Raw genomic sequence first — 27084 nt, forward strand, 5'->3', positions numbered from 1 at the left:
AACTTGTTTCAAAGTACAAAGTCTGTTCTGTGACACATGGCAGTTTCTTAACTAGTGCCCTTGTAAAAATCAAAATCAGAAAGTAGATTGCATTCTTCCAACATACAGTGGCACAGGATATACATTACTATTCCTAAACATAGGGAAGGGAGCATAGTGAGGAAACACTGGACAAAAGTAAGAACCAAAACCACCTGGGTAAACTCCAAACTACAGCTCCATGTCTGATGTCAGCATGCTCTTCAGATCTTCAACTCCTTTCAGCTCTGTTGATCACAACACACTTCTTTTCTTCGGCTAGTTTCACTCCCTGTTAGTAGCTCTCCTTGGCAGGTATCCCATGACTCTGGCATCTCTAACAGTTGGGTTCTCCAAGGCAATCTAGGCTTCAGCTTTACAGCTTCATGCAATGGCCTCTCTGTTTGGCCTCCATTCAGGGACACCCCTGACACATGCCTGGCCTCAGTGATTTTCTTTAGGTATGGAAGGCAAATTCTGTAACCTGTTTCTTCTATCCTTAGATTAAGTTAGAACCATTTGACTGAAGCTGCTAAATTTTACTGGGGCTGGAATGTGTCCCCTTTGTTTGATCTTTCTGATGTCCTTCATTGCCTAAGCTTGGCTGTCCTTGAACTTTCCTTTTTGACTAGGCTGGCCTCAAACTCGGCGACCCCACCAGCCATAGTCTTCCCAGTGCTGGGATTAAAGGTGTGCCCCCCACACCCAGCTCTAAGCTTTTCTGTAGTTCCTTTTTACAAATTGGAAACTCAGCTTGGTGGTATTTTGCTCTGAGCTCCCCCACTCCCTTTATTCCATTTCTTAATCCATTTCTATCCTTAAGGATATAAAGGATATAAATAAATGTAAACAATAGAATTTAGCTCTACTCCACTTCCTGTTGCTCTTTTTCTTCTCAAAGTTTTTGTTTTGTAATTTATTCTGGTCAGCTTGCTTCTTTTCATTATAAATCTTCATTAGTGTTACCTCTGGTACCCACATGGCAGAGTCCATACTAGGCTGTTTTGAGATCATCTACCAACAGAATTAATCCAAAACTCTTCACTTTAGTGTCAGGCAGACTCTTCAGACAGGGGCAAAAGGCAGCCACTTTCTTCACCAAAATATCACAAGAACGATCGATATCTTGGCAACATACTAAAATTCTTCTCCTCTCTAACCTCTTGAGCAAGCCTCCGGTACCAACTTCTGTCTCAGGGTTTGTAATTGCTGTGAAGAGAAACCAAGGCAATTTTTTTTTCGAGACAAAGTTTCTCTGTGCTTCTTTGGAGCCTGTCCTAGAACTCACTGTGTAGATCAGGCTGGCCGTGAACTCACAGAGATCAGCCTGCCTCTGCCTCTTCAGTATTGGGATTAAAGGCATACACCACCATAACCCGATAACACTACCATCACCTGGCAACTATTATGTAAAAAAAAATACCATTTAATTGAGGTGGTGGCTTACAGTTTCATAGGTTCAGTTCATTATCATCATGACAGGGAGCTTGGCAGTGTGCAGGCAGACGTGTTGCTTGCTACACCTTGACCAGAAGGCAGCAAGAAGTCAACTGACTATCAACACTGAGAGAAACTTGAGAAAGAGACTTCAAAGCCTGTCCCCACAGTGGCACAATTGGGTACCCAACAAAGCCACACCTCCTGATAGTGCCACTCCCTTTTGTGGGCCATTTTCTTTGAAGCCACCACAGGATGCATCAGCCCTCGTGTGGGGAGTTCGGGAGAAGAGGGAATTACAGCTTTATACTGCTAGATATTGGAGACATATCCTCTGGAGGCGTGGCTCTGTGCTATACTATAGCTGTTGCAGGTAAAGGCTTCTTCCAGGCCACTTCCCAGAGCTGCAGTCATAGATCTTATTCCTTCAGGGGACTTTGGCAGTGATTCAAAGCTTCTCCCACAACCTACCATTTAACTCAGATCTACTTCTTCATCCCTGTGTGGGAGTGGCATCTTCAGGCTGCTCCTGTGCCTCTCCACAGAGGAACCTCTGTGGGAGGGTGGTTGGCACATGGTGACTTTCAATGCTCAGTGAACCAGTGTCTCCCTGCCTGTTGTCCATTCTGGACTCTTTACCGTTCATTAGTGACAGGTTTCCTGGGGTCTGACTCAGGCTCTCAGCCCCATTACCTTTTCCTTTACGGCTCTTACATGTTTGTTCTCATTGGACAAGGTCATGCATGGTGATGCTTGCCTGTATCCTGAGGAACAGAGGAAGGATCAGGAATTCCAGTTCAGTGCTTTTGTATGCTGTCTGTGTTAGAGGTAGGGCTTTTGTATGTTGTCTGTGTTAGAGGTAGGGCTTTTGTATGTTGTCTGTGTTAGAGGTAGGGCTTTTGTGTGTTGTCTGTGTTAGAGGTAGGGCTTTTGTGTGTTGTCTGTGTTAGAGGTAGGGCTTTTGTATGTTGTCTGTGTTAGAGGTAGGGCTATGTATGTTGTCTGTGTTAGAGGTAGGGCTTTTCTATGTTGTCTCTGTGTGAGGTGCTCCAAGTCTCACGTTCAGCCTTCTTCCTACAGTTGATCTGGTTCAGTTGGCCTAAAGTGGTGACTGTTTTTGCCTGATGGTTCTTGTAATTCCTGTGTGTGCATGTGTGTGTATGTGTGTGTATTGGGAACTGAATCATGGTTCTGAGGTGCTAACTAGGTGTGTTGGACTCTGTTCCCAGATGCTTGTTTTTTTTAACATTTCCATTTATGATTGTATTTATGTGCGAGGCACCTGTACCTCAGCCCTCAGCTCACCTGGACAATTTAGGGGACAACTTTCAGAAGTGGTTCTCTCTTTTTACCATGTGAATCCTGGCGGGAACTCAGGTCATCAGGTTTGACTGCAAGTACTTTACCTGCTGAACCAGCTTGTCAGCGTCTTGAGAAAATATTCTGGCATTACTCAGCTACTGACCTGAGAAAAACTGACTAATATGGCAAGGTCCCTTGATTCTTCTCCAGACTGACCCCACTCCCTCTAGGTGTGTGTCTTAATGACACTCTAGTCGATGGAGTGGTGTGAGGTGAGGCAGAGCTATAACTGTATGCTTCTGTCTGCATGAATCAGGCTGTCCTTGATCTTTTCCCGATTGGGTAGGGAGGAATAGATTTCCATACCAGTTGCTGTGTATCACACGCTAAGTGTCCCTTTCTCCAGCAAACAACACAGGAGGCAGAGTGTCTGCCACTGAGACTGTTCTGTTTGGTTGAGTTTGTGGAAGTCCCCTCTCATTCTCTACTTTCTGTCTGTGTCTGTGGTAGTAGCAGAGGGGTGAATTAGTTGGAAATGTGGTAGAGAGTGTCTTCAAAGCACCCCCCCCCCATTACTCCTCACCTCCCCAGTGAGGAGTATCTGGTGTCTGTTCTGTAGTGCTGTTGTGTGGCAAAACTTTTCCTGGGGAGCTGTAACACACGTCTACTCTCCCCAGATAGGGAGCCCACCACAGACCAAATACAGATACCACCAAAGTCTCCTCTAAAAGCTGGGAATCCTGGAGCACACTGCGTAGCCTGTGGGCAGCTCAAACAGGCTGCAGAGAGTTCTTTTTCAGTGACTCTGGTCTTAGCTTCTTCCAGAAAGCTCAGCTGATGTCTGCTTCCTCCAGGCAGCTGATCTGCCCTCTGAATCCTGTTTGCAGCTTTTCTCTTCTCAGACTCATCTTTGCAGCTCGGCTCTGCCCTTCTGAGAAGGACTCTCAGCTCTTTCTGTTTACTCTGGCAGGGACGGAACTAGAGAATTGGGTCATTTTCGGGGACTACCAGAAGCTATTTTGAGTACTTTACCTTCCTCTTTAAGGAGCTTCCTGCAGGATGGGATGTTTTCATCTTGGAGGAACTGTTTGACAGCAAACACTGGTGATCCAGCTAGGGTCCTGACCATGCTCTACAGCACCCCACCACTGGGTACCCCTCCCCTTTCTCTTGAGTTTGTAAAGATGGTACTACTCAACTACTCTTTTCCATGCAGGGTACAGTTCTTGGTTTGCTGTGCCTAGTGGGTGGAAGAAGCCAGTTTTAAGACCTTCTGTTAGGCTGCAGACTGTGGAAGCAATGTAATGATTATACCAATAACCAGCTTCTCTGCCCCAGTTCTACATGGAATGGGGGCGATGCCAGCTGTGAGCCCAGCTAGGCTGGGTGATCCTTATTTTCCTTCAACAAAGGACCAGATGACACCTGTCATCTTGTTGTGTCAGCCCAGACCTTAAGTAGCAGTCTGTGACATGTTCGAGGGTTCTCTGTGACCATTTTGGGAACAGCCGGGCAATGTGTAGGATTTTACCTTTTAAATTTTGACTTCTCCTTTAGTAATTGGTGATTAAATAGTCTAAAGTTGACTGAGTCCCAGAAACTGGATTAGGTGGTATTGCACGTCCAGCTTCTAACGATCACTCATTGATTTTCTTCGATAGCATGAGCCACACTGAGATAGCCCCCAGCAGTGTGAGCAGATGGTGACCCCCAGTGTGAAATGAAAAGATGTCCCAGTTGCCACAGAAGACTGTCTTTAAATAACTGAGCACACTAGATTGGATATGAAAGGCTAGAAAATGCATGAGGTAATCATGTCTCAAAGTCCAGAGGACTGCACCAGAGTGAATTGGAGTATGGAGGAGCTCACTAATGATTACTCACCCTGTGGTTGAGACACTGCTGCATGTGAGTTCACTGATTGCTTTGGGAAGCAGCGTTCAAACATGCGGTCAGATCTGACCTAAGCGGCGAGCCAAGTGGATGAAGTTACGGCACCAGCAGCAGGATCAGAGAGTCAGGAAAGTGATAGCGTGGCCTTCTGAGGCAAAGAGTAAGTGGGCAATGGCAGCACATGACCACTTGGTTCATATTTTGTCACCGAGTTCTTTATCTTACTGGTTTTGGTATTGCTAGGATCAATCCTAGAGCCTTATACACCCTGGGCGATGCCTTCCACTGAACCATACCCCTAGTCCCACAGAACCCTTTTGTCTGCTTGCCTGGCCAGCCGGCTCCTGTGCCCTGGACCCGCCAGGTGAGCGGACACTCCTGATTTCCTGTGCTCTCACAAGTATGTGATGTTATACGCCTCCATTGTTTTTTCTTACATCAGAGAGGTCATCGGTCTAGTTTTCTAAATCCTAAGTGGGTCTGAAAGACCCAGTTAACTCAGAAAGTAGCCTTTTCTAATTTTTAAGTATATTTGATTAATCATAATCCAAGTCAGTTAATACTGAACGTTCTTTAATCTTTCCTTGTATATGCATATTTATTTTAAAATGCCATCTAATATTGTGAAGCTTTATAATGAAGAAATGGTGACCCTCCCAACTGTTCCTCGTGATTCATATTTGAGAGCAAATATTCTGGCCTCTCATTAGTTTTTAAACCTTTTATTTATAAATAAAGTACTTCTTTACTGACTCTAGTGTTTTCTTTTTAATATTAGATTTTCTATTTATTTCTGGCAGATAAGCATTATTTTTCTAAAGATTTGTTTTATTTTATGTCTTTGAATATTTTGCTGTCTGTGCATCTTGTACACACAGTGCCTTTGGAGCTCAGAGGAGCACATCAGATCCCCTGGAGTTACAAATTGTTGTGAACCACCACATGGGTGCGGGGAACCTAGATCTTCTGTGAGAACAGCAAGTGCTTCTAACTGCTGAGTCATCGCTGTAGCCCTCAGAGAAGCACCTTAAAACATTTTTTATTTTGCAATTTTTTTATGTTTATATAGTATATTCTGATCATATCTTTCCCTAGCTCCTCTCACATTTCCTTTGGGTCCCCAATATATCCCCCGCCTACCTCTTCCTCCTCCTCCATCAGCATCTCCTCTTCCTCCTCCTCCTCTGATTCTAAGTACTGCTGCCTGTCTGAGTGTGGACAGCCTACCAGTGTCCATACCCCTGAGGAAAAATGACTTCCCTCTCCTCGGCATGATTTTTTTCTTTCTCTCCGCCTTAACCCCTGCCCAAGCCACCTTACTGTTCTCATACTATTAGTCTCTAACTGGGCTTCGGTTGAATACATTTTTTCTCAGCATACTAAATGGAGCCTCGTAGAGTTCTATATGTGTTTTCCTTGTTACATAATTCATTATTTTTTCTGGACCCAGTACTTTTCTGAAGTTTCTTCATTAGTTCATTTTATCTTAATGAACTTTAAAACCTTTGTAAGCACTTCAGGTTTCTTTTTACTACTTCCAGTTGTAGTGACCCACTCTTGAACCAGTCCTCCAGCTCTCTGTCCCCTTGTTTTTGCTACCAGATTGTCAGTCTGGAGCTGAGTTGTGCTGTCCTGGGAATCCTGTTCACCACTGTCTGTAGTGGAATTCCATTTCCTGGGTGTGCTGTTGTCCAGGAGCTTCCTGGGAAAGGCTCCCTGGAACACCAGCTTTTTAAGAATTCATGTATTTGGAAATAACTTCTACCATTTTGGTTGAAGTCAGAATTTGGAAGGTGTTGGTCACTGTCTTCTAGCTTTTGACAGTGTGGCCAAGTCTAGAGTTGTGGTGTGTGGTTAATTGCTCTGTTATTTAATCACTGGAAGTGTTTCAGATGAAATTACAGTAGGAAAGAACCTAAAATAATAAGGACTTTCACGAGTCTTTTTCTAGTGTGAAAGTCCAGGTGGCACATACCTGGGAATTTTCTATCTTGTTCTAAGTGTAGTTTTGACTGTATCATCTGGTATGAGAGCCAACAAATTCCGGGAATCAGGCTAGAGGAAGCGAAAATGGTACAGGAACAACACTTTTTTCTAGGAGATTCCTGGAAGTTCTCACATGACACTTGTCCCCTGGACTAAAACAGTCACTGACTATACTTGCTAAAGGGAAGCTGGGAAGTGAACCTTGGAGTTTCAGTGGCACTCGATTAGCTGAAAATGCTACTAGCAGCGAGCATCTTCTCTTGCCACTACTGTTGTAAGACTGCTCTGCTTGCCTTTAGGCGTACAGATCTGTGTTGATTTTGTTGCTGTATAACAGATCATCATTAGGATTTAGTGGAAAACTATGCATAACCTAGCTGTGTTCTCTATTCAGAGTGACGAGAGACTAAAGACAGTGTGTTAGCTGAACTGTTCTCTTCTGGGGCGTGGCGTCTTTTGGAGGCTCATTTGGGCTGTTGGCAGAGCTCACTGAAGTCATAGGACTGAGGCCCCTACTGTTTTTTAAAGTTTATATAGCCCGCCCTCAGGCTTAGCCCCACGGAGATGTCTTTTCCAGGAAGTATCCAGCTCCCTTCTTCAACCTTTTTGGATCCTCATACTGTATCCTACACTGGCCTGGAACTTACTGTATAGCTCAGCCTGACTTTGAATGGCGATCCTCATGCCTCACCCTCATGTGTGCTGGATTATACCATGCCAGGCTGTCCAGCCCCACTCAGAGGACTAACTTAATAGGTTCTGTCCACAGCATAGTCTCTCTTTACTAAAGTCAGTTATGCTAGGTCTCATGACCCAGATACAGAAGTAAAATCAATTGTGTGTCCAATTCTAACTTGAGTAGAACTTGACTGTTGATGGTTAATTTTCATGTGTGTGTGTTTTTAAATTTACAACATTCTTTATAATAAAGTTTAAAAAAATCAATATGGTAATATTATTAGGAGCATCATTCGTAACAGACAAAAAACAGTAGCCTAAGTGTTCATCAGTTTCTAATGGATAAGCAAGGTGTGGTTCCCAGGTGATGGAGAAGTCATTCAGCAATAGGGGAATGAAGTACTGGTACATGCCCGAACAGAAGACCCTTCATCCTGTGATTGAAAGAAACCTTGCACATATGGCCATACTTTGTATAATCATTTCATTGAAATGATCAGGAGGCAAGTCCATAGAGATGTACTATAGATGAATGGTTGCTAGGGGATGTGGAGAAAGGACCAGAATGAGAAGCCATTAGCTGTAGATATGAGGATTCTTGAGGGTGATGAAACGTTCTAATAGTCAGTATATATTACAGCACAATTCTGTGAGTATACTAAAGGCCAAGGAATTGTGGCTTTTTACAGGGTCAAATTCATGCTATGTAAATTACTTCTTAATAAATTGCTCAGAAAGCAGTGTGGGTGTGGGTATTTTCTTCCTCTTCACCTGAGATGAAGTGTGCATGATTGACAGTGGATGTCAGAGTGGGCTTAGGGGAATTGGGGGCAAGACTCTGTTAACTTTTCTGTCACCTTTGTTGTGTAGCCCCCATTTAGTGGGGCACCCACCAAAAGAGAACAGAACAAATAGACTTTAGTCTTCTGACTTATTAGACAAGTTGATCAAAGTGCTTTCTTGGCCAGCAATATGTGAAACAAAATGTCTTTAGTTATGAATAAATGTTCAAAAGTGGCTGCTGTTCAGGTATAGTGGGCACAGTGGACTGCATCACACCCTTAGACACTAACTATAGATAGCTAGGGCTGAGGAAAGTGAGCAGATGGAGCAGAAGGGTGGCTAAAGTTAGGAGAGCTAAACACTACATGTCGGCACTGAGCCGGCCTTGAGCAGGAGTCTCTCTCAGCTCAGTTAAAACAACAGCTCTCCACAGCTTCTCTGGCACCCTTTCTCTTCTGTTTCTCAGGTCCCTCATTTAGCTGTATTCTTTGGAGGTTGTCGTGGTTCACTAGGTCTCAGGACGTCTCTTTCCATGTTTTAGTCTGACAGCTAAGCACTTCTCCGGGAGGAGCAGGCACACTATCTCTGGCTGGTTCTCTGCGTGCTTGATGTTTCTTCTTTACAGGCATTTCTCTGTGTTTTCCTGAACCAGTCAATCTGTTCTTCTGGCTTCATTGGATCTTCCTAGGGGATTATTTTGGATTCTGTTACTTCACCCCATGCTTCTCTCAAGGCATCCAGGTCCTCCCGTCAGCCATCTGTCCTGCTGTCCTTGCTGTGTGTCCGCCACACTGGGTCCTTGTGCAGTATTTGTATTATTGTCAAAGTACTTTCACTGTGCACTTTTCTTGCCATCTATACTAAGAATTAGAAATGTACCCCCCCCTTTTTTTTTTTACATAGGCTTTATCCCTCGGTCATTTTCCTGGCTTTTTAAAAATCCCACTTTCACCTTCTGCTGGAGTTGTCCCGGTAAACATCATGATCTCAGCTCCAGCTTTATCAGAGACCAAGGCAGTTTCTTTATTCAACCAATGAAAGCAACACATAAACAGAAGAACCTCCTACACTAGCTCTTTGCATTTTAAAATTGGATTGTCTTGTTAGTTGTAAAGTTCTTTGTATATTCTATATAAAAGTCTTTTATCAAATAACATGATTTATAAATAATCTTGTTTTATTTTGGTTTGTTTGGTTTGGTTTTTGAGACAGGATTTTTCTGTGTACTCTGACTATCCTAGAACTTGCTCTATAGATCAGGCTGGCCTCAAACTCAGAGACCCACCTTCCTCTGCCTCCTGAATACTGGAATTAAAGGTGTGCCACTACCAGCGCAATTTTGTTAACAATTTTTGTCACTCTCTGGGTTCATTTTTTCACATGAAATGTTTTCATGAAACGTTACCCCGAGAATGGCACAAAATACTGAAGTGTCTTTTAAAAATTCCCTTTATTAAAATTACTAGTGGGTTTTCTGTTTCCCTGTGTACCTCTTATGACCTTATCTACTGGAAAAAAAGAAAGACAAGAAGATTCTTTGAGTCCAGCTTGGGCTACATAGGAAGGCCCAAACTTACTTGGAAGAACACCAACTGGAAAAACATAGACTAAAATGTTTGTGATTATCATATAGTGACTGAGGTGGTAGATATATTTTTGTTCATTATGTTATATGTACTTAAGTATTTAAGTATAAATACTTAAAAATAATATAGGAGATTTTATGTCCTAAGGAAATATGAAAAGCACAGGATAGGCAGGGTCTTACTCCATGCATTCAGGGACTTGGTGTGGAGCTGACAGTGAAGTGTTGCCATCCTTCCTGGGTGCCATGTATCCTAGGCCATACACCACGTTTCTCTTGTCTGGGTGCTCCTCCATGGTTTTTGTCTTGGGTTCTGTGGCTGACCCAGCGGTACTAGCTAGACTTATATGTTAGTACCTTACCAGTCATTTTGAAGTTCCAAAAGTTAACCACAGAGTAAAAATGAGTAACATTCTCTGCCTACTAAAGGTTTCTGTTGCTGTGAAGAGACTCCATGACCACAGCAACTCCTATAAAAGAAAACATTTAATTGAAGGATCTCACTTATAGTTTCAGAGGTTTAGTCCATCATCATCATGGCGGGGAACGTGGCAGCAGGCAGACATGGTACTGGCGGAGCAGTTGAGTCTTACATCTGGCAGGAAACAGGAAGTTGACTGAGACACTGGGTGGTATCCTAATGATAGGAAACCTCAAAGTCTGCCCCCACAGTGACACACCCCAATAAGGCTGTAACCACTCCAACAAAGCCACACCTCTTAATAGTGTCATTCCCTATGAGATTATGGGGGCCAGTAATATTTAAACTACCATACTCTCTTTGTTAAATACTGACTTCAGGAAATTGTTTCATTATAAACTGTTTTCAATGTGATATGTCCTATCTGTCTATATTGCTTTAGAAAATATTTAAAATGTTAAAATTAGGTCTTGAAAATGTAACTGTTCAAGAAATTCTTATTCTCATCAGGCCTTATTAAAATGAGTGAATATACTGAATTCTCTATAAATTTTTTTGTTTGCATACATATTTAGAGTAATCATGAGTTGTTTTCATAAAATAACTGAATAATTTGCTTACACTATTTTTAGACTTATTTATTTCATGTTACATGTATGATTGTTTTGCTAGCGTGAATGTATGTATACCATGTACATACCTACTGGATGCCTGGAGCTGGGATTGCGGGTGGGTGTGAACCACCATGTAGATGTGGCAAGTGAACATGGTCCTCCGCACAAGTGCTCCTAACTGCTGAACCAGCTCTTTAGTCCCCAGAAATTTACTTTTTAAAGTCAGTTACAGAAATTGGCTATGTATTGATTGTGGGTTGGGAATTGTTTAAGTAATTATTAGTTATTAGCAGAGTTATTTGATTTGTATATTGTAGACATGATTGATTTGGTATGAAGGTTCTTACATAACTTTTTTCTAGCTTAGAAATTATAGCAATCAGTAATTTGGAAAAGAACTGTCATACAATCAAGTAGCAGCACAATAACAGCTAAGACAATTCCTCTGTTTATTCAGGAGCTGGTAATGCATCTTTTAGAGTACAATGCTGATTCTACGGTTGTAAATGGGAGTGGACAGACAGCAAAAGAAGTCACTCATGACAAAGAAATCAGAAGCATGCTTGAAGGTAAACATGGATTTTAACATACGTAGTGTTTGGTTTAATACCGCTAAGGTCACAGGTGAGTAAACAGCCTGCAGCAGCGTAGATGACAACACTGTCTGTAGTGCTGATGTCATTACCAAGTCATTGTTAGATGCAACTTCATCTGTTTCCTCACTCTTAGTTGTAGGGGAGTGTGTTACAGATGTAGAGTTGTAGAGATATCCTGACTTATCGGGAAGCCAGGTTATACTTAGAGCCACACTAGGACAGCTCTGGAGGGGTAGAGCCACAATAGGACAGCTCTGGAGGCTGGAGCCGCATTAGGACAGCTCAGCCCTGGAGGACAAGGTATCCTGACTGTTGGGAAGCCAGGCCAGCTGAGGGGTGGTAGGGGATGGTCTCCCACAGGATATAGCAATCCTACTCTTCTGGAGAGCCTTTACAGCAGAGCCCTCTCTGTTCCCTTAAGGGAAAACGTCCTAGTAGAGCCATCTGCTTCTTCGGCCCGAGATGTTACCTCTTTTGCTAACACTTTGCTAAAGGGTAAGCCCCTGCAGAAATGTAGCAATCTCCTCCAGCTCTGTAGAAAAGTTGTTACCTTTTTCCCCTCCATCTTATTCAGCCCCACATAGTGTCTCTGCAAGGTTTTTCAGCTCAGTCCCCTAAGGGACGTCCCAGCTAGGTTCTCTTTTGCACAGGTGAATGAAGATCATCACCTGTCACCCAAGACTTTTGAGAAAGAGATTTATTTGGGAAGGAGGAGTCCAGGAGAGTGGCTGCCTCTGCCTGGGAGAGATAAACAGCAGCCCTTAACTAAACAGAGAGGCTTATATAGGGCTTCTCAGGGGCGGAGTTTTCCCAGGAAGAAGAAAGATTGGCTAGTTTTTCCCTGCTCAGGGATTGGTTAGTTTAGTTGGTCAGAGGCAGAGATGGCTCTGATTTCATGGCCAAACTGTGTTTCTTTCACTGTTCCCTTTTAGATTTTTGACTCTAATCTCAGGACCAGGGCGTACTTCTTTCACTGGTTCTGATTCTAAGGACAAAGTGTGCTTCTTTGACACTAGTTTCAGAGTCGGGGCATGTTTCTTTGGTTCTGGGTTCAGGGATAAAGATGTTTCTTTCCCTGGCTCAGGTCTCAGATCCACGGTGTGTTTCTTTTACTGGCTCTGGGTTCAGAGTCAGGGTGCTCAGTGATTGGTTAGTTTCCTGCTCCAGTTGTCCCTTTTACCGTACATTAGTTTCTGTGGCACAATCGCTGACCAAGGCAACCTAATTGAGGAAGAATTTAAGTAGGCTCGCATTCTGAAGGGATCCAATCCATTATGGCAAGAAGGCATGACAGGTGGCTCCATGGTGGTAGGAGCATGCGAGTGGGACTGTTTTTTTGACTTCGGAAGAACAGGAAACAGAGAGGGTCAGAAGAGCACCAGGGCTGTGAAACTCAAGACCCATTCCTCAGCTATCCACTTTACTCTGCTAGGTCCGACCTCAAAGGTTCCATGGCGTCCCAAAACACAGCCACCAGTTTGGGACCAAGTGTTCAGATACATCAGACTAGGGGTCATTTCATATCCAAGCTATAAGTATTCACTTTATAACTATTAAAATCCTCACTTACAAAAGAACATAGCAAGTTTAAAATTTTTCACATGCGCAACAAAATGAAAAGTAGAAAAATGCAGATGTGAGAAGATGTGACTTTAGGTAAACTGCTGCATTGTTATAATGAGAACATAGAGAAGAAGGGCAGGGAAACTGCCGGAGCTCTAGTCATTAGGCATCCTTCGTTAGGATAGTGGGTATTTCTGTCTGGCTTCATCTTCCCAAGGACCTCACTGCAGTATAAAACCAACACTCATTTCTTGATGGCTTGGTTTAATTGCTATGGACATCAGAGATTAAATTGTATATAAGAAGATGGAGAGTGTAGAGAAATTTCTCTATTACAGTTTAGAACAAAACCACTCCCATTTTTATACTCTAAAAGCCTTAGGTAATAGGATTAGTTGTTGAATGGTCCTGGTTTTGCTGTTACACAAGAGCAGGTAATTTCTACTTTGCAAGTAAGGTCTCAGAATTACAGCTGCAACTTCACACATGCTCTGTTTCTTTCCTGCAGTTCAGAGTAGGGTGATACACCTTTGTATTTAAGGATGTTAACTTTGTAACTTTAATTATTAGTATTCATGTAAAACCACAGTCTTGCTTTTAACAACTTTTAATAAGTTTGGATTAAAGGATTGAACTCTTCTTGCTTATTCTGTAATTATAAAATAATGACTGGTTGCTAGACATGTGTGCTAGAGAATCATTATTAATGTACACAGCACATGCTGTGGCACTTGGGGTGGAGTTCCTGTGCACCAGTCACTGCCCTGGTCACGTTCAGCTACCTCTCATTCTTGGAGGCTGACTTTTGTCACATCTTTAGATGGTGTCTTCAATTGAACTCTCTGGTTTCAGTGAATAGCCAAACACACCCTAATCTGTCAGTCACTGTAGCATTCAGCTTAAGGACTTATGGACCACATTGGTCTTTGTCCTTGAATACATTGTGATCTAACTGAAAGGTGAGGTAACTGTTTCTGATACTGTCCTGTCATTCTGTTGTCTCATGGGAACCTGCGACTTAGATTTTTCTGATAGACTAAATGTTAGCTTAGTCTGACCGGTGGACGTTTAATAAGGGGAATTGTAAAGATATGCTCTAAGGTTCTTCTGAAATCCAAGCTATGCAAAGGCAAGAACTTCATTGATTTTACAAGTAATGCCATTTGTCATCTTGTGTGGTCCTAACCTGGGAAATAGAAAACAGAGAATTAATTGGATGATTCTGTTCTGATGAGATCACCTTACCCAGATATAATGCTATTTGCAGACAGCATTAAGTTGCCATTTGCAGACTACAGGAAGTGCTAGGGACAATTCACCATGATATTAGATAGGCCATAAACCAGATAACAGGATAAAATATGGAGACAAGAAATAGAGGTAGGCGTAAGAAAACCACATCAAAATATCTGAAGTGATGGTATTAAGATAGAGATGATCTTATTTGTATAGATGATCTTATTGTATAGCCAGTTAATGGACCAGAGGTTAAGTACCATAGAGTTTATCTCTGGGCTCATTGTGTTGTACACAAGGGTGTGAGTTGCCTTGAAAGATGAGGTACAGTGAATTTTCTGTGACAAGGGGTATTCTGGAAGAGGGTAGACAGCTACCTGTTTAGGTACCAGTGAGGAATAGCACACTCTCTCTGACTCTTAGCCTATGGGAAGTTTTAAGAATAATTAAATAGCCGGGCGATGGTGGCGCACGCCTTTAATCCCAGCACTCGGGAGGCAGAGGCAGGCGGATCTCTGTGAGTTCGAGACCAGCCTGGTCTACAGAGCGAGTTCCAGGACAGGCTCCAAAGCCACAGAGAAACCCTGTCTCAAAAAAAAAAAAAAAGAATAATTAAATAAATATTTATATGCCTTTTGTCTTAGATTATACATATAAGGATATCTATGTTTGTATCTAGTTTATCTTTATTATTATTATTATTATTATTATTGAAAAAATTTCTGCCTCCTCTTTGCCTCCCATTTCCCTCCCCCTCCCCCCACTCTTCTCCTCCTCCCCCCACTCCTCTCCCTCTTCCCCCACTCTTTTCCCCCTCCCTCTCCAGTCCGAAGAGCAGTCAGGGTTCCCTGCCCTGTGGGAAGTCCAAGGTCCTCCCCCCTCCATCCAGGTCTAGGAAGGTGAGCATCCAAACAGGCTAGGCTCCCACAAAGCCAGTTCATGCAGTAGGATCAAAACCCAGTGCCATTGTCCTTGGCTTCTCATCAGCCCTTATTGTCCACCATGTTCAGAGAGTCCAGTTTTATCCCATGCTTTTTCAGTCCCAGTCCAGCTGGCCTTGATGAGCTCCCAATAGATCAGCCCCACTGTCTCAGGGGGTGGGTGCACCTCTCGTGGTCCTGACTTCCTTGCTCATGTTCTCCCTCTTTCTGCTCCTCATTTGGACCTTGGGAGCTCAGTCCGGTGCTCCAATGTGGGTCTCTGTCTCTATCTTCATCCATCGCTAGATGAAGGTTCTATGGTGATATGTGAGATATTCATCAGAGTGGCTATAGGATAGGGCTATTTCAGGTTCCCTATCCTCAGCTGCCCAAGGAACTAACTGGGGACATCTTCCTGGACACCTGGGAGCCCCTCTAGAGTCAAGTCTCTTGCCAACCCTAAGATGGCTCCCTTAATTAGTATATATACTTCCCTGCTCCCATATCCACCCTTCCTTTATCCCTTGGGGGTGGGGTGAGATGGGGGTAAGGGGAAATGGGGAGAGAAAAGTGAGAAGGGAGGATGGGGGGAGATTGGGGGAATGGGATGGTTGGGACCTAGTTTATCTTTTAAAATATTATTTGATGTTACTGAATTGAGTTTTACTTGAAAGTAATTTGCATACTGAATGACTTTATTACCTCCAAACACATCCGTATGATTCAAGAACAGGGTGTCTTCTTACATAATCACAATGAGACACCACAGTATCTTTGGGCACTGGTTGCAGAATCTTAAGATCCTGGGCCCATGGATTCTAAAATACATTGATACTCAAGTGCCTTTTATAAAATGTGTGTGTGTATGAGAGAGAGAGAGAATGTGAGTGTGAGTAGAATTTACTGGTAGCCTCACATATGCCTATAAACTATGCATAAATTATTTTATTATGAACTGTTTATCAAGTCCATCTTCAGATATATGATTTTTAAAACTTTCCTCCCATGGAGGTTGCCTTTTCACTTTTGAAAGTTTAGTTTGTGGACCTGTTGTTGGTTGATTAATGAGGAACCATTGATCTGTTTTTCTCCTTTGTTGTGTTTTTGGTGTTCTTAGCCTAATGTCACAAAGATGTTCCATTTAAGAGTTTTGGCTTTTCTAAGGCTGTGCTCCATTTTCAGTTAAAGTTGCCTATACTGTGGGAGTGTAGGAAGGGGCATCTGTTCCTCTGTAAAGTACCAGTTGTAGTCCCCAGCACCTTTGTGAGGAAATGCCTCTGTCTTCACTGAACAGTGGTGATGGCCTTGTTGAAAATCAATTCAGTCATCTCTAGAGCACTTGTGATTTCTCACACAGCTTATGCTGTGCAAACAGTTGTGTTGTGTTGCCCAGGGAATAGTAGCAAGAGATACAATGTTCAGAAGAGATTCTTGGGATTTTCTTTCATTTTCAGTCTGTGGTTGGTTAGAACCCATGAGTATATAAGACTGACTCTGTAATGACCAACATCAGAAAATTTAGTACTGATAGATAAATCAAGAGGTTGGGAAGATGGATTGCTCAGCATAGAAGACCCAAGTTTATTTCTCAGCGTCCACATGGTACAGCCATGTACATAATGTGCACGCGCGCGCGCACACACACACACACACACACATAAACACACATACATATTGGCAAAACAATCATGTATATAAAAGGAAATAAATAAATCTAATATACAGACGGCACATCTCCAATCTGTAACTGGAATGGCTGCAAGTTCACAGACTTCTGAATACCATGATGCCTAAAAAGTTAAGGCCTTTGAGCTTTTCTAATTTTGAATATGGAACACTTTTCCAGGGAAGTTTGCACATATTCCAAAATCTTTAAAAAAAACTATGAAATTTTAAACTTTGAAAGTTTAAATACTTTTTTAATCCCAAGAATTATGGATAAGGAATACTCAGTCTTTTATAATATAATATACATTTCATATACAAATTTTATCAACGTCCATATGACATCTATCCAGTCTGGATCTAATCCATAATTCCATGTTGTATTTGTCGTGTCTCTCCAGTCCCTTTTATCTGAGACAGTATACCAGCTTTTGTTTTATATAATATTGATCTTGTTGAAGAGAACGGCAGCTTCGACTGAGGAAGGAAGAATTGCCTCAACTTTGAGGCTTGCCATGTCAATACTGAGTTCCAGGTCAGCTAGGGCTACATGGTAAGTCTAGTCTGTATGTATATTAGGGAGGGAACTTGTTAAAAAGGCAGTTGTGGGTTTTGTTTTTTTTTTTATTGAATGTCCCTCGGTTTGAGTTTTTCTTTCCATGTGATTAGATACAGGACACGCACAGTGGATAGGAATACTAGGTAGGAGAGGTTGTCTTCTATGTCACTGCATTACATTAGGAAATACGGGTATTAATTTGTGCCACTATTGAGGCGGTTGACACTGCTTCTACTCATGAATACAATGTTCATTAATAACATTTGTCCCAGTCATTCACTTCTGTGGTGACTACATAGTAGAGAATTCTTTCCCCAGGTGCTGTCTGTACTGCAATTGTGTTATTATGTAACCTGCTGTACCAAGTAGCTAATTGTTAGAATGAAGAGATACTTAAAATGCAGGCAGGGGCCAGTGATCTCAGAGGCTAGGAGGTAGACCAGGTTTCCTGGGAGTTCCGGGCCAGCTTTAGCTACCCTAGCACACTCAAGGCAGTCTGGGCTGCATGAAACCTTGTGTCAAAAGTCAAAACAAGCATTCAGCCAGGAAAACATTCCTAACATTGAGCTCACTGTTCCCATAACTGAAACGTCTATCTAAAGAGCACATGAAAAGAGCAGTTGGGGGCCTCTGCCCTAAACAGGAGCAGTTGCTTCTCATTGGCTGAGTCAGCAGTCTTCTTTGTGTACCGTGATAAGCACAGGACAGGAAATGCCCAGGAACATTTCTGAATCCTTGCCCGTTTTTCCTCAGTTGTGAACCTTGAAATTGTAGAAATGGATACTAGTTTATTCCATTTTTTCATTTTATAAAAAGATTTTTCTGTTATGTATACAGTGTTCTGCCTGCATGCATGCCTTCCAGAAGAGGGCACCAGATCTCACTACACATGGTTGTGAGCTATCATGTGGTTGTGGGACTGGAACTCAGGACGTCCAGAAAAGCAGTCACTGCTCTTAACTTTGAGCCATCTCTCCAGTCCCCGTTTTTTCCCTTTTTAAAGTCAGGAGTATGGCTGTGCACCACCTGATTGCTGTTAGGCAGATACACTTTATGCCAGACACTCATAAATGGTTGGGATAATCAAGGGTGCGGATGTCTATCTCTGTTTCTCTCTCTCCACATAGACTCTTGGTGGCTTCTTCTGTGGTTGAAATGCTCTGTCCACTCTTTCCTCTCACTCTCATTCTGAGTACTATGAGAGCACTCCCTTCAGTCCTGTGCATGACACTATCACACTTAGCATTTGAATTTCAGTTAAAAACACTTGTATTTTCCACACTGTGATCAACTTATTCTTTATGCACCTTTGTTAAGTAATTTTATTTATGGATTTTTGTGTATATCTTTGTACATGAATTCCATGTGTGTATGTTGTATACCTGCAGAAGCCAGAAGAGGGTGTCAGATCCCCTGGAGCTCAAGTAATAGGTGGTTGTAAGCTGCCTAAGTGGGTGCTGGGAACCTGTGGTCAGACTTTCCTTTGGGCTGCCATCTCACTCCCAAATAAAGACATGAAGACTTCTTACTAATGATGAGAACTCAGCCTGTAGCTTAGGCTTGTTCCTAACTAGTTCTTGTAACTTAAATTAACCCATTTCTATTCATCTGCATCCTGCCATGTGGCTCGTGACTGTTAACCTCTCCTATTAACCTATGTCCTGCCACATGACTTGTGACTGTCAGCGTCTCCTCCTGCTTCTTCACAGTCTCACTGGTGACCCTTTTGCTCCTCAATTACCTCCTCCTCTTCCTTTCTTTCCCTGGAAATCCCACCTATACCGCCTGCTTGTTATTGGCTGTTCAAGTTTTATTACACCAATCACAGTAGTACACCTTCCCCACAGCAGACACCCAGCTCAGGTCCTCTGCAAGAGCAGCCTCTTAACTGCCCTGTTTATAATATTATGAATTTATCTTTACCTCTGTAAAGAACTTTTCAATAGGATTGCACTAACTGTAGAGTAAGACCTTTTCTTCCTTGCAGCTGTGGAAAAGACTCAACAAAGGAAGCTTGAAGAATTGCTTTTAGAAGCAGCAAGAGAAGGGAGAACAGTCGAAGTATCAGCTCTGGTAACAAGAATCATTATTTTTATATGTTAGGGGTTTTCCTTAAATGTTACATTCATAATCGAGTCACTGTGGGAGGAAACTTCTTATTGTCACAGGAGAAGTGTGACATACATACACTCGCCTGGCAGCTAAGCCAGGGAATAGTTTAGGAGCTTTACCTGCTGATGGATCTCTGAATTTTTGATTTATTTCCTCTTCCCCAATCAAAAACCTGATGTTTAAGAACCCAGTTTCTCATAGCAAATAGCTAAGGTAAAGAAAATTAATTTTTTTTCAGATTAAGCCCATTTAAATTTGAAAAAAAAAATAGGTGCTCTCAAGCAGAAAGTTTTCTCATTTTGATGAGCAGTAAATTCTGAAAGCGCATTGTGTTTCAAGAAGAGCAGCTTACCTGGAAGGGACAGTGTTGGATTAGTACTCAGACAAACTGACCAAGCTGACAGCTTGTCTGTTCTTCTGAGACCTACTTTCCCGTTTTTACTTCCTGCATGGTCTCATTAGATAAGGAGACTCTAAATTTGTTCTGAATTCAAGACTAAAGCATTGCCATTTGCTTTAAAGTTATTTCAGTCTCCTCAAAAACACTTCTTCTGTTTCTAAGTATAGTGCCTGCAGCGTTTTCAGGGTTTTGTGAAACGGAGACTATATAGAGCTTGCTAGCGCAGTGAGGTGGGAACCTTGACATTTCTGCTTCTAGCATCTCTGGATTGGACTCATCTTGGGGACTGTTGGTGGGTGCCTGATTTATAGTTTTGCTGTCACAAGACAGCAAACATGTTAGTGAAACCTTTTTTGTTGCTTTTGTTTTTTTCGAGACACAGTTTCTCTGTGTAGTCCTGGCTGTCCTGGAACTTGATCTGTAGACCATACTGGCCTCAAACTCACAAATATGCCTACCTCCGCCTCTGTGTGCTGGGATTAAAGGCATGTAGCACCACTGTGAATCTTAATGTGGGGGTAGGTGGCTGGCGCTGCTGTCATGTATGGTGCCAGGATACAGACCTCAGTTCTCCTGGCTCCTGAGGACAAGCACGGCAGGCTGAGGAGTGGGCCAAAGGGGCAGAGTCTAATTGCGTGAGAGTTCTGCTGTCCCGTGGGCTCTGCTGTCTCGTGGGCTCTGCTGTCCTGTGGCTCTGCTGTCCTGTGAGCTCCACTGTCCCGTGGGCTCTGCTGTCCCGTGAGCTCCACTGTCCCGTGGGCTCCTCCTTTGGGCTCTGCTGTCCTGTGGCTCTGCTGTCCCATGGGCTCTGCTGTCCTGTGGGCTCTGCTGTCCCGTGGGCTCTGCTGTCCTGTGGGCTCCACTGTCCCGTGGGCTCCGCTATCACGTGAGCTCCACTGTCCCATGAGCTCCTCCTGTGGGCTCTGCTGTCCCGTGGGCTCCTCCTGTGGGCTCTGCTGTCCCGTGGGCTCCTCCTGTGGGCTCCACTGTCCCGTGGGCCCCGCTCTTGCATGGGCTCTGCTGTCCCGTGGGCTCCTCCTGTGGGCTCCACTGTCCCGTGGGCCCCGCTGTCCCATGGGCTCCGCTGTCCCGTGGGCTCCTCCTGTGGGATCCGCTGTCTTGCAGGCTCTGCTTGAGCCTTTCTTTGGTATATAATCACGTGTTTCTTTGTTAGCTCAGCAGGCCCAGTCCTCCCAATGTGAACTGCGTGGATCAGTTAGGAAACACCCCTCTGCACTGTGCTGCTTACCGGGCCCATAAACAGTGTGCCTTAAAGCTCCTGAGAAGTGGAGCTGACCCCAACCTGAAGAACAAAAATGGTGAGCATGCTGATGAAAGTCAACCTTGGTCATTTTGACTCTATAAAATGAAATCAGTATTATTTAAAATGATTTTGTTAAAGCCTTTGATAAATTAAATTGTCTTATTTTAAAACACGAACATTCACAAATGTAAAAGAGTGACATTTTCTTCTCCTTTAAGATTTAGCTAATAATGCACTCCCTACTCCAAATGAGACCAGTATTGACCAAGGTAATCCTTCCATCAGGGAAATGATAAGTACAATTGATTGATGTTCCATAAGGTTACCACCAATGCTGAATTAGAGAATTTTGAACCGCTGTTTTAGGAGAACCCAGGGTTAGATTATCCTGGCATTTTCATCCAGGGATCAGTATACAGCCTTGTTTTATGAGTGTCACTGTGTAAGATCACCTTGTGTAATATGTGTTGCCAATCCATTAACACTTAGGTCATGGCCAACAGTGCCTCAGCCTGAGCACAGCATCTCTAACTCAGGTCTCCCCTTTAATGCACAGCACAGTCTTGCACTTAGGAACCCAGCCCAGCATTTCAGCATGGTTGGGGGCCATTTTATATGAGAAAATCGCCAGCAAAACACTCTGAAACATGGCACTAGATAGACTGTAATAGGGACACGTGACTCTGCTTGGACTGAAAGGAGAAAATCAAGTTTTACCCTGTTCCACTTCAGCTTGTAGAACAAACTGCAAAAGCTAGTGTTGGGTGATTCAGATTTTTCACCATTTTGGAGATACCTGTGAATATCCAAAAAATTGCCTCAAATAATTGACTATGGGGTTTGTACATCCTTTTTAGCAGCATGCAGATTGGAAGCTGCTGATGGAATAGCCTTGTTTTGAATGCTTTTTATGCATTTGTGCTTTTCTTCTGGTCATTCAGTGCTGACCGTGGTCCTGCTGTGCTGCGCAGATGCATAGGACGTGGGAAGGCTTTTAGGGTCCTAGCTAAAGCACTGTTGGGACTAAACTGAAATTTCCTTCTATGAAAGTTAACTTGAAGAGACATGACATTTTTATTGAATTTTCCCATCAGTGAACAAAGATGTTTTATTTTGTTTTGATAACACTCTCACACATGCACTTGCACACATACATGCATGCACACATTCCCTGTGAAATTGCTGGTTATAAGTTCATGTAAGTAGGGAGCCTCCTCCATTAGTTCTAAGTGTGCTTTATTGAATTCTTCTTGTGTGCTTGGCCCTGTCGACACTGAGTCCAGAGATGAGGCTCTGAGATTTCATCTAGTTGGCAGCAGCTCAGAATTTATTTTTGGCATCAGGGCAGAATTCTATGAAGGAAATCATATTATCGTGTCTCCCTCTGTGGGAAGGATAGTTTCTCAAAAGTGCCCTGCAGATCGGATGAAAATACAAAATTGGCAGACCGTTATCTTTCTAGGTGCTGTGTAGAAACACTGAACTGATGACTGATTTCTCAGTGAACATTTAAAAAGGGGTTTTCTCCTCCCTGATGAAGAGGATGCCAGCAGCCACAGCTGAGTCAGCAGTTCTTAAGTCACACCCATGCATGTCCTCTCATCCCTTCCCACCCTGGTTACCTTGGGGCCATTCCAGAGAGCTGTCCCACTGTTCCCTTGGTAAATATTTGATGTTAATAAAAGAGAAGGACTCCTTAAACAACCTCAGCCCATTGGAGGTGATTTATTATGCTAGAATTGTATAGTGTGTAGAATTGTATGGCATGCAAATTTCTATGTTGGTAGAGTTATTAAAACCTGAATAAACAATAATAGATCAATCAGTTAATATTATAATTTCTGAAAATCAAGAAATAACTAAAGTTTACACTTTTTTATTTTATTTATTTATTTATTTTTAATTTTTTTTATTGAGAAAAGGAGAAAAAAAAACATGAACAAAAAACAAGTTTCCACCTCATCCCAGCCTCCAACCTCCCTCCCCCTCCTCCCACCCTTCTCCCCCTCTTCCCACTCTTCTCTCCCTCCCCCCACTCCTCTCCCCCTCCCTCTCCAGTCCACAGAGCAGTCCGGGTTCCCTGCTCTGTGGTAAGTCCTAGGTCCTCCCCCCTCCGTCCATATCTAGGAAGGTGAACATCCAAACTGGCTAGGCTCCCACAAAGCCAACACATTAAGTAGGATCAAAACCCCGTGCCATTGTCCTTGGCGTCTCATCAGCCCTCATTGTTTGCCATGTTCAGAGAGTCCGGTTTTATCCCATGCTTTTTCAGTCACAGTCCAGCTGGCCTTGGTGAGCTCCCAGTAGATCAGCTCCACTGTCTCAGTGGGTGGGTGCACCCCTTGTGGTCCCGACTTCTTTGCTCATGTTCTCCCTCCTTCTGCTCCTCATTGGGACCTTGGGAGCTCAGTCCAGTGCTCCAGTGTGGGTCTCTGTCTCTATCTCTATCCATCACCAGATGAAGGTTCTATGATGATATGCAAGATATTCGTCAGTATTGCTCTAGGATAGGGTCATTTCAGGTTCCCTATCCTCAGGTGCCCCAGGAACTAACTGGGAACCTCATCTTGGCCACTTGGGAGCCCCTCTAGGGTCAAGTCTCTTGCCCACCCTAAAGTGGCTCCCTTAACTGAGAATTGTGGTTCCGTGCTCCCCTATCCAGCCTTCCTTTTTCCCAATCCTCCTGTTTCCCCAAGTCCCCCCTCCTTCCCTTCTACCTTTTCTCTCCCCATCTCCCCTTACCCCCATCCCACCCTATCCCCAAGATCCCAATTTTCTCCCCGGCAATTTTGTCTACTTCCCTTAGCCAAGAGGATAACTATATGTTTTTCCTTGGGTTCACCTTACTTAGCTTCTTTAGGTTCACCTATTGTAGACTCCGTGACCCTTATTTATGGCTAGAAACCAATTATGAGCGAGTACATCCCATGTTCATCTTTTTGGGTCTGGGACACCTCACTCAGGATAGTGTTTTCTATTTCCATCCATTTGCATGCAAAATTCGAGAAGTCATTGTTTTTTACCGCAGCGTAGTACTCTAGAGTGTATATATTCCATACTTTCTTCATCCATTCTTCCATTGAAGGGCATCTAGGTTGTTTCCAGGTTCTGGCTATTACAAATAATACTGCTATGAACATAGTTGAACAAATGCTTTTGTCATATGATAGAGCATCTCTTGGGTATATTCCCAGGAGTGGTATTGCTGGGTCCAGGGGTAGGTTGATCCCGAATTTCCTGAGAAACCGAAACACTGACTTCCATAGTGGTTGCACAAGATTGCATTCCCACCAGCAATGGATGAGGGTACCCGTTCCTCCACAGCCTCTCCAGCAAAGGTTATCCTTGGTGTTTTTGACTTTAGCCATTCTGACAGGTGTAAGATGATATCTCAAAGTTGTTTTGATTTGCATTTCCCTGATTGCTAAGGAAGTTGAGCACGACCTTAAGTGTCTTTTGGCCATTTGAACTTCTTCTGTTGAGAATTCTCTGTTCAGTTCAGTGCCCCATTTTTTAATTGGGTTAATTAGCATTTTAAAGTCTAGTTTCTTGAGTTCTCTATATATTTTGGAGATCAGACCTTTGTCTGTTGCGGGGTTGGTGAAGATCTTCTCCCAGTCAGTAGGTTGCCTTTGTGTCTTAGTGACAGTGTCCTTTGCTTTACAGAAGCTTCTCAGTTTAAGTAGGTCCCATTTATTCAATGTTGCCCTTAATGTCTGTGCTGCTGGGGTTATACATAGGAAGCGATCTCCTGTGCCCATCTGTTGTAGGGTATTTCCCACTTTCTCTTCTATCAGGTTCAGTGTGTTTGGGCTGATATTGAGGTCTTTAATCCATTTGGACTTGAGTTTTGTGCACGGTGATAGATATGGATCTATTTTCATTCTTCTACAGGTTGACATCCAGTTTTGCCAGCACAATTTGTTGAAGAATCTCTCTTTTTTCCATTGTATACTTTTAGCTCCTTTATCGAAAATGAGGTGTTCATAGGTTTGTGGGATAAAATCCGGGTCTTCTATACGATTCCATTGGTCGACTTCTCTGTTTTTATGCCAGTACCACACTGTTTTCATTACTGTAGCTCTGTAATAGAGTTTGAAGTCAGGGATGGTAATGCCTCCAGAAGATCCATTATTGTATAGGATTGTTTTGGCTATCCTGGGTTTTTTGTTTTTCCATATAAAGTTGATTATTGTCCTCTCCAGATCTGTGAAGAATTTTGATGGGATCTTGATGGGGATTGCATTGAATCTATAAATTGCCTTAGGTAGAATTGCCATTTTTACTATGTTGATCCTCCCAATCCAAGAGCAAGGGAGGTCCATCCATTTTTTGGTATCCTCTTCAATTTCTTTCTTCAATGCCTTAAAGTTCTTGTCAAATAGATCTTTCACTTCCTTGGTTAGATGTACCCCAAGATATTTTATGCTGTTTGTGGCTATTGTGAATGGTGAAGCTTCTCTGATTTCCCTCTCTGCTTCCATATCCTTTGTGTATAAGAGGGCGACTGATTTTTTGGAGTTGATCTTGTATCCTGCCACATTACTAAAGCTGTTTATCAGCTGTAAAAGTTCTTTGGTGGAGTTTTGGGGGTCGCTTATGTACACTATCATATCATCTGCAAATAACGAAAGTTTAACTTCTTCCTTTCCAATTCGAATCCCCTTGATCCCATTATGTTGTCTTATTGCTATTGCTAGAACTTCAAGCACTATATTTAAGAGGTATGGCGAGAGTGGACAGCCTTGTCGTGTTCCTGAGTTAAGTGGGATGGCTTTGAGTTTCTTTCTGTTTAATTTGATGTTAGCTGTCGGCTTGCTGTATATAGCTTTTATTATATTTAGGTATGACCCTTGTATCCCTAATCTCTCCAAGACTTTTAACATAAATGGATGTTGAATTTTGTCAAATGCTTTTTCAGCATCTAATGAAATGATCATATCGTTTTTTTCTTTCAGTTTATTTATATGCTGGATTACATTGATAGATTTTCGTATGTTGAACCAGCCCTGCATCTCAGGAATGAAGCCTACTTGATCATAATGGATAATTTTTCGGATGTGTTCTTGGATTCGGTTTGCCAGTATTTTGTTGAGGATTTTTGCGTCGATATTCATGAGTGAGATTGGCCTGTAGTTCTCTTTCTTGGTTGAGTCTTTGAGTGGTTTTGGTATCAGAGTAACTGTGGCTTCATAAAAGGAATTTGATAATGACCCTTCTGTTTCTATATTGTGGAATACATTAAGGAGTATAGGTAGTAGGTCTTCTTGGAAGTTCTGGTAGAATTCTGCATTGAAACCATCTGGTCCTGGGCTTTTTTTGGTAGGGAGGTTTTTGATAACAGCTTCTAATTCTTCGCGACTGACAGGTCTGTTTAGATTGTTCACCTGGTCCTGGTTTAATTTTGGTAAATGGTATTTATCTAAAAAAGTGTCCATTTCTTTTACATTTTCCAGTTTTGTGGCATACAGGCTTTTGTTGTAAGATCTAATGACTCTCTGAATTTCCTCTGTGTCTGTGGTTATGTCCCCCTTTTCATTTCTGATCCTATTAATTTGCGTGTTCTCTCTCTGTCGTTTGATTAGTTTGAATAGGGGTTTATCGATCTTGTTGATTTTCTCCAGGAACCAGCTTTTTGTTTCATTGATTCTTTGGATTGTTTTCTGTGATTCTATTTTGTTGATTTCAGCCCTCAGTTTGATTATTTCCAGTCTTCTACTCCTCCTAGGTGAGTCTGCTTCTTTTTTTTCTAGAGCTTTCAGGTGGACAGTTAAGTCTCCAATATGTGCTTTCTCTGTTTTCTTTAGTTGGGCACTTAGTGCTATGAACTTTCCTCTCAGAACTGCTTTCATAGTGTCCCATAAGTTCGAGTATGTTGTTTCTTTATTTTCATTGAATTCAAGGAAGACTTTAATTTCTTTCTTTATTTCTTCCTTAATCCAGGTATGGTTCAGTAGTTGACTGTTCAGTTTCCATGAGTTTGTAGGCTTTCTGGGGGTAGCATTGTTGTTGAATTCTAACTTTAATCCATGGTGATCTGATAAGACACAGG

General features: G+C 42.6%; 1 protein-coding gene across 1 annotated transcript in view; it reads left to right on the forward strand.

Moving 5' to 3' along the window:
- Positions 1-27084, forward strand: part of LOC121445216 (oxysterol-binding protein-related protein 1-like) — a 189042-nt gene that overhangs the window by 21711 nt on the left and 140247 nt on the right. The window contains exons 5-7 of the mRNA XM_041647234.1: positions 11175-11286; positions 19244-19329; positions 20943-21087. Of these exons, the coding sequence (XP_041503168.1) occupies positions 11175-11286; positions 19244-19329; positions 20943-21087 (343 nt within the window). The remainder of the gene's footprint in view (positions 1-11174; positions 11287-19243; positions 19330-20942; positions 21088-27084) is intronic.

Source organism: Microtus oregoni, unplaced genomic scaffold (genome assembly GCF_018167655.1).
Source record: "Microtus oregoni isolate MIOR12 unplaced genomic scaffold, Mior012 000166F_ref0000362, whole genome shotgun sequence".
Classification (NCBI taxonomy): domain Eukaryota; kingdom Metazoa; phylum Chordata; class Mammalia; order Rodentia; family Cricetidae; genus Microtus; species Microtus oregoni.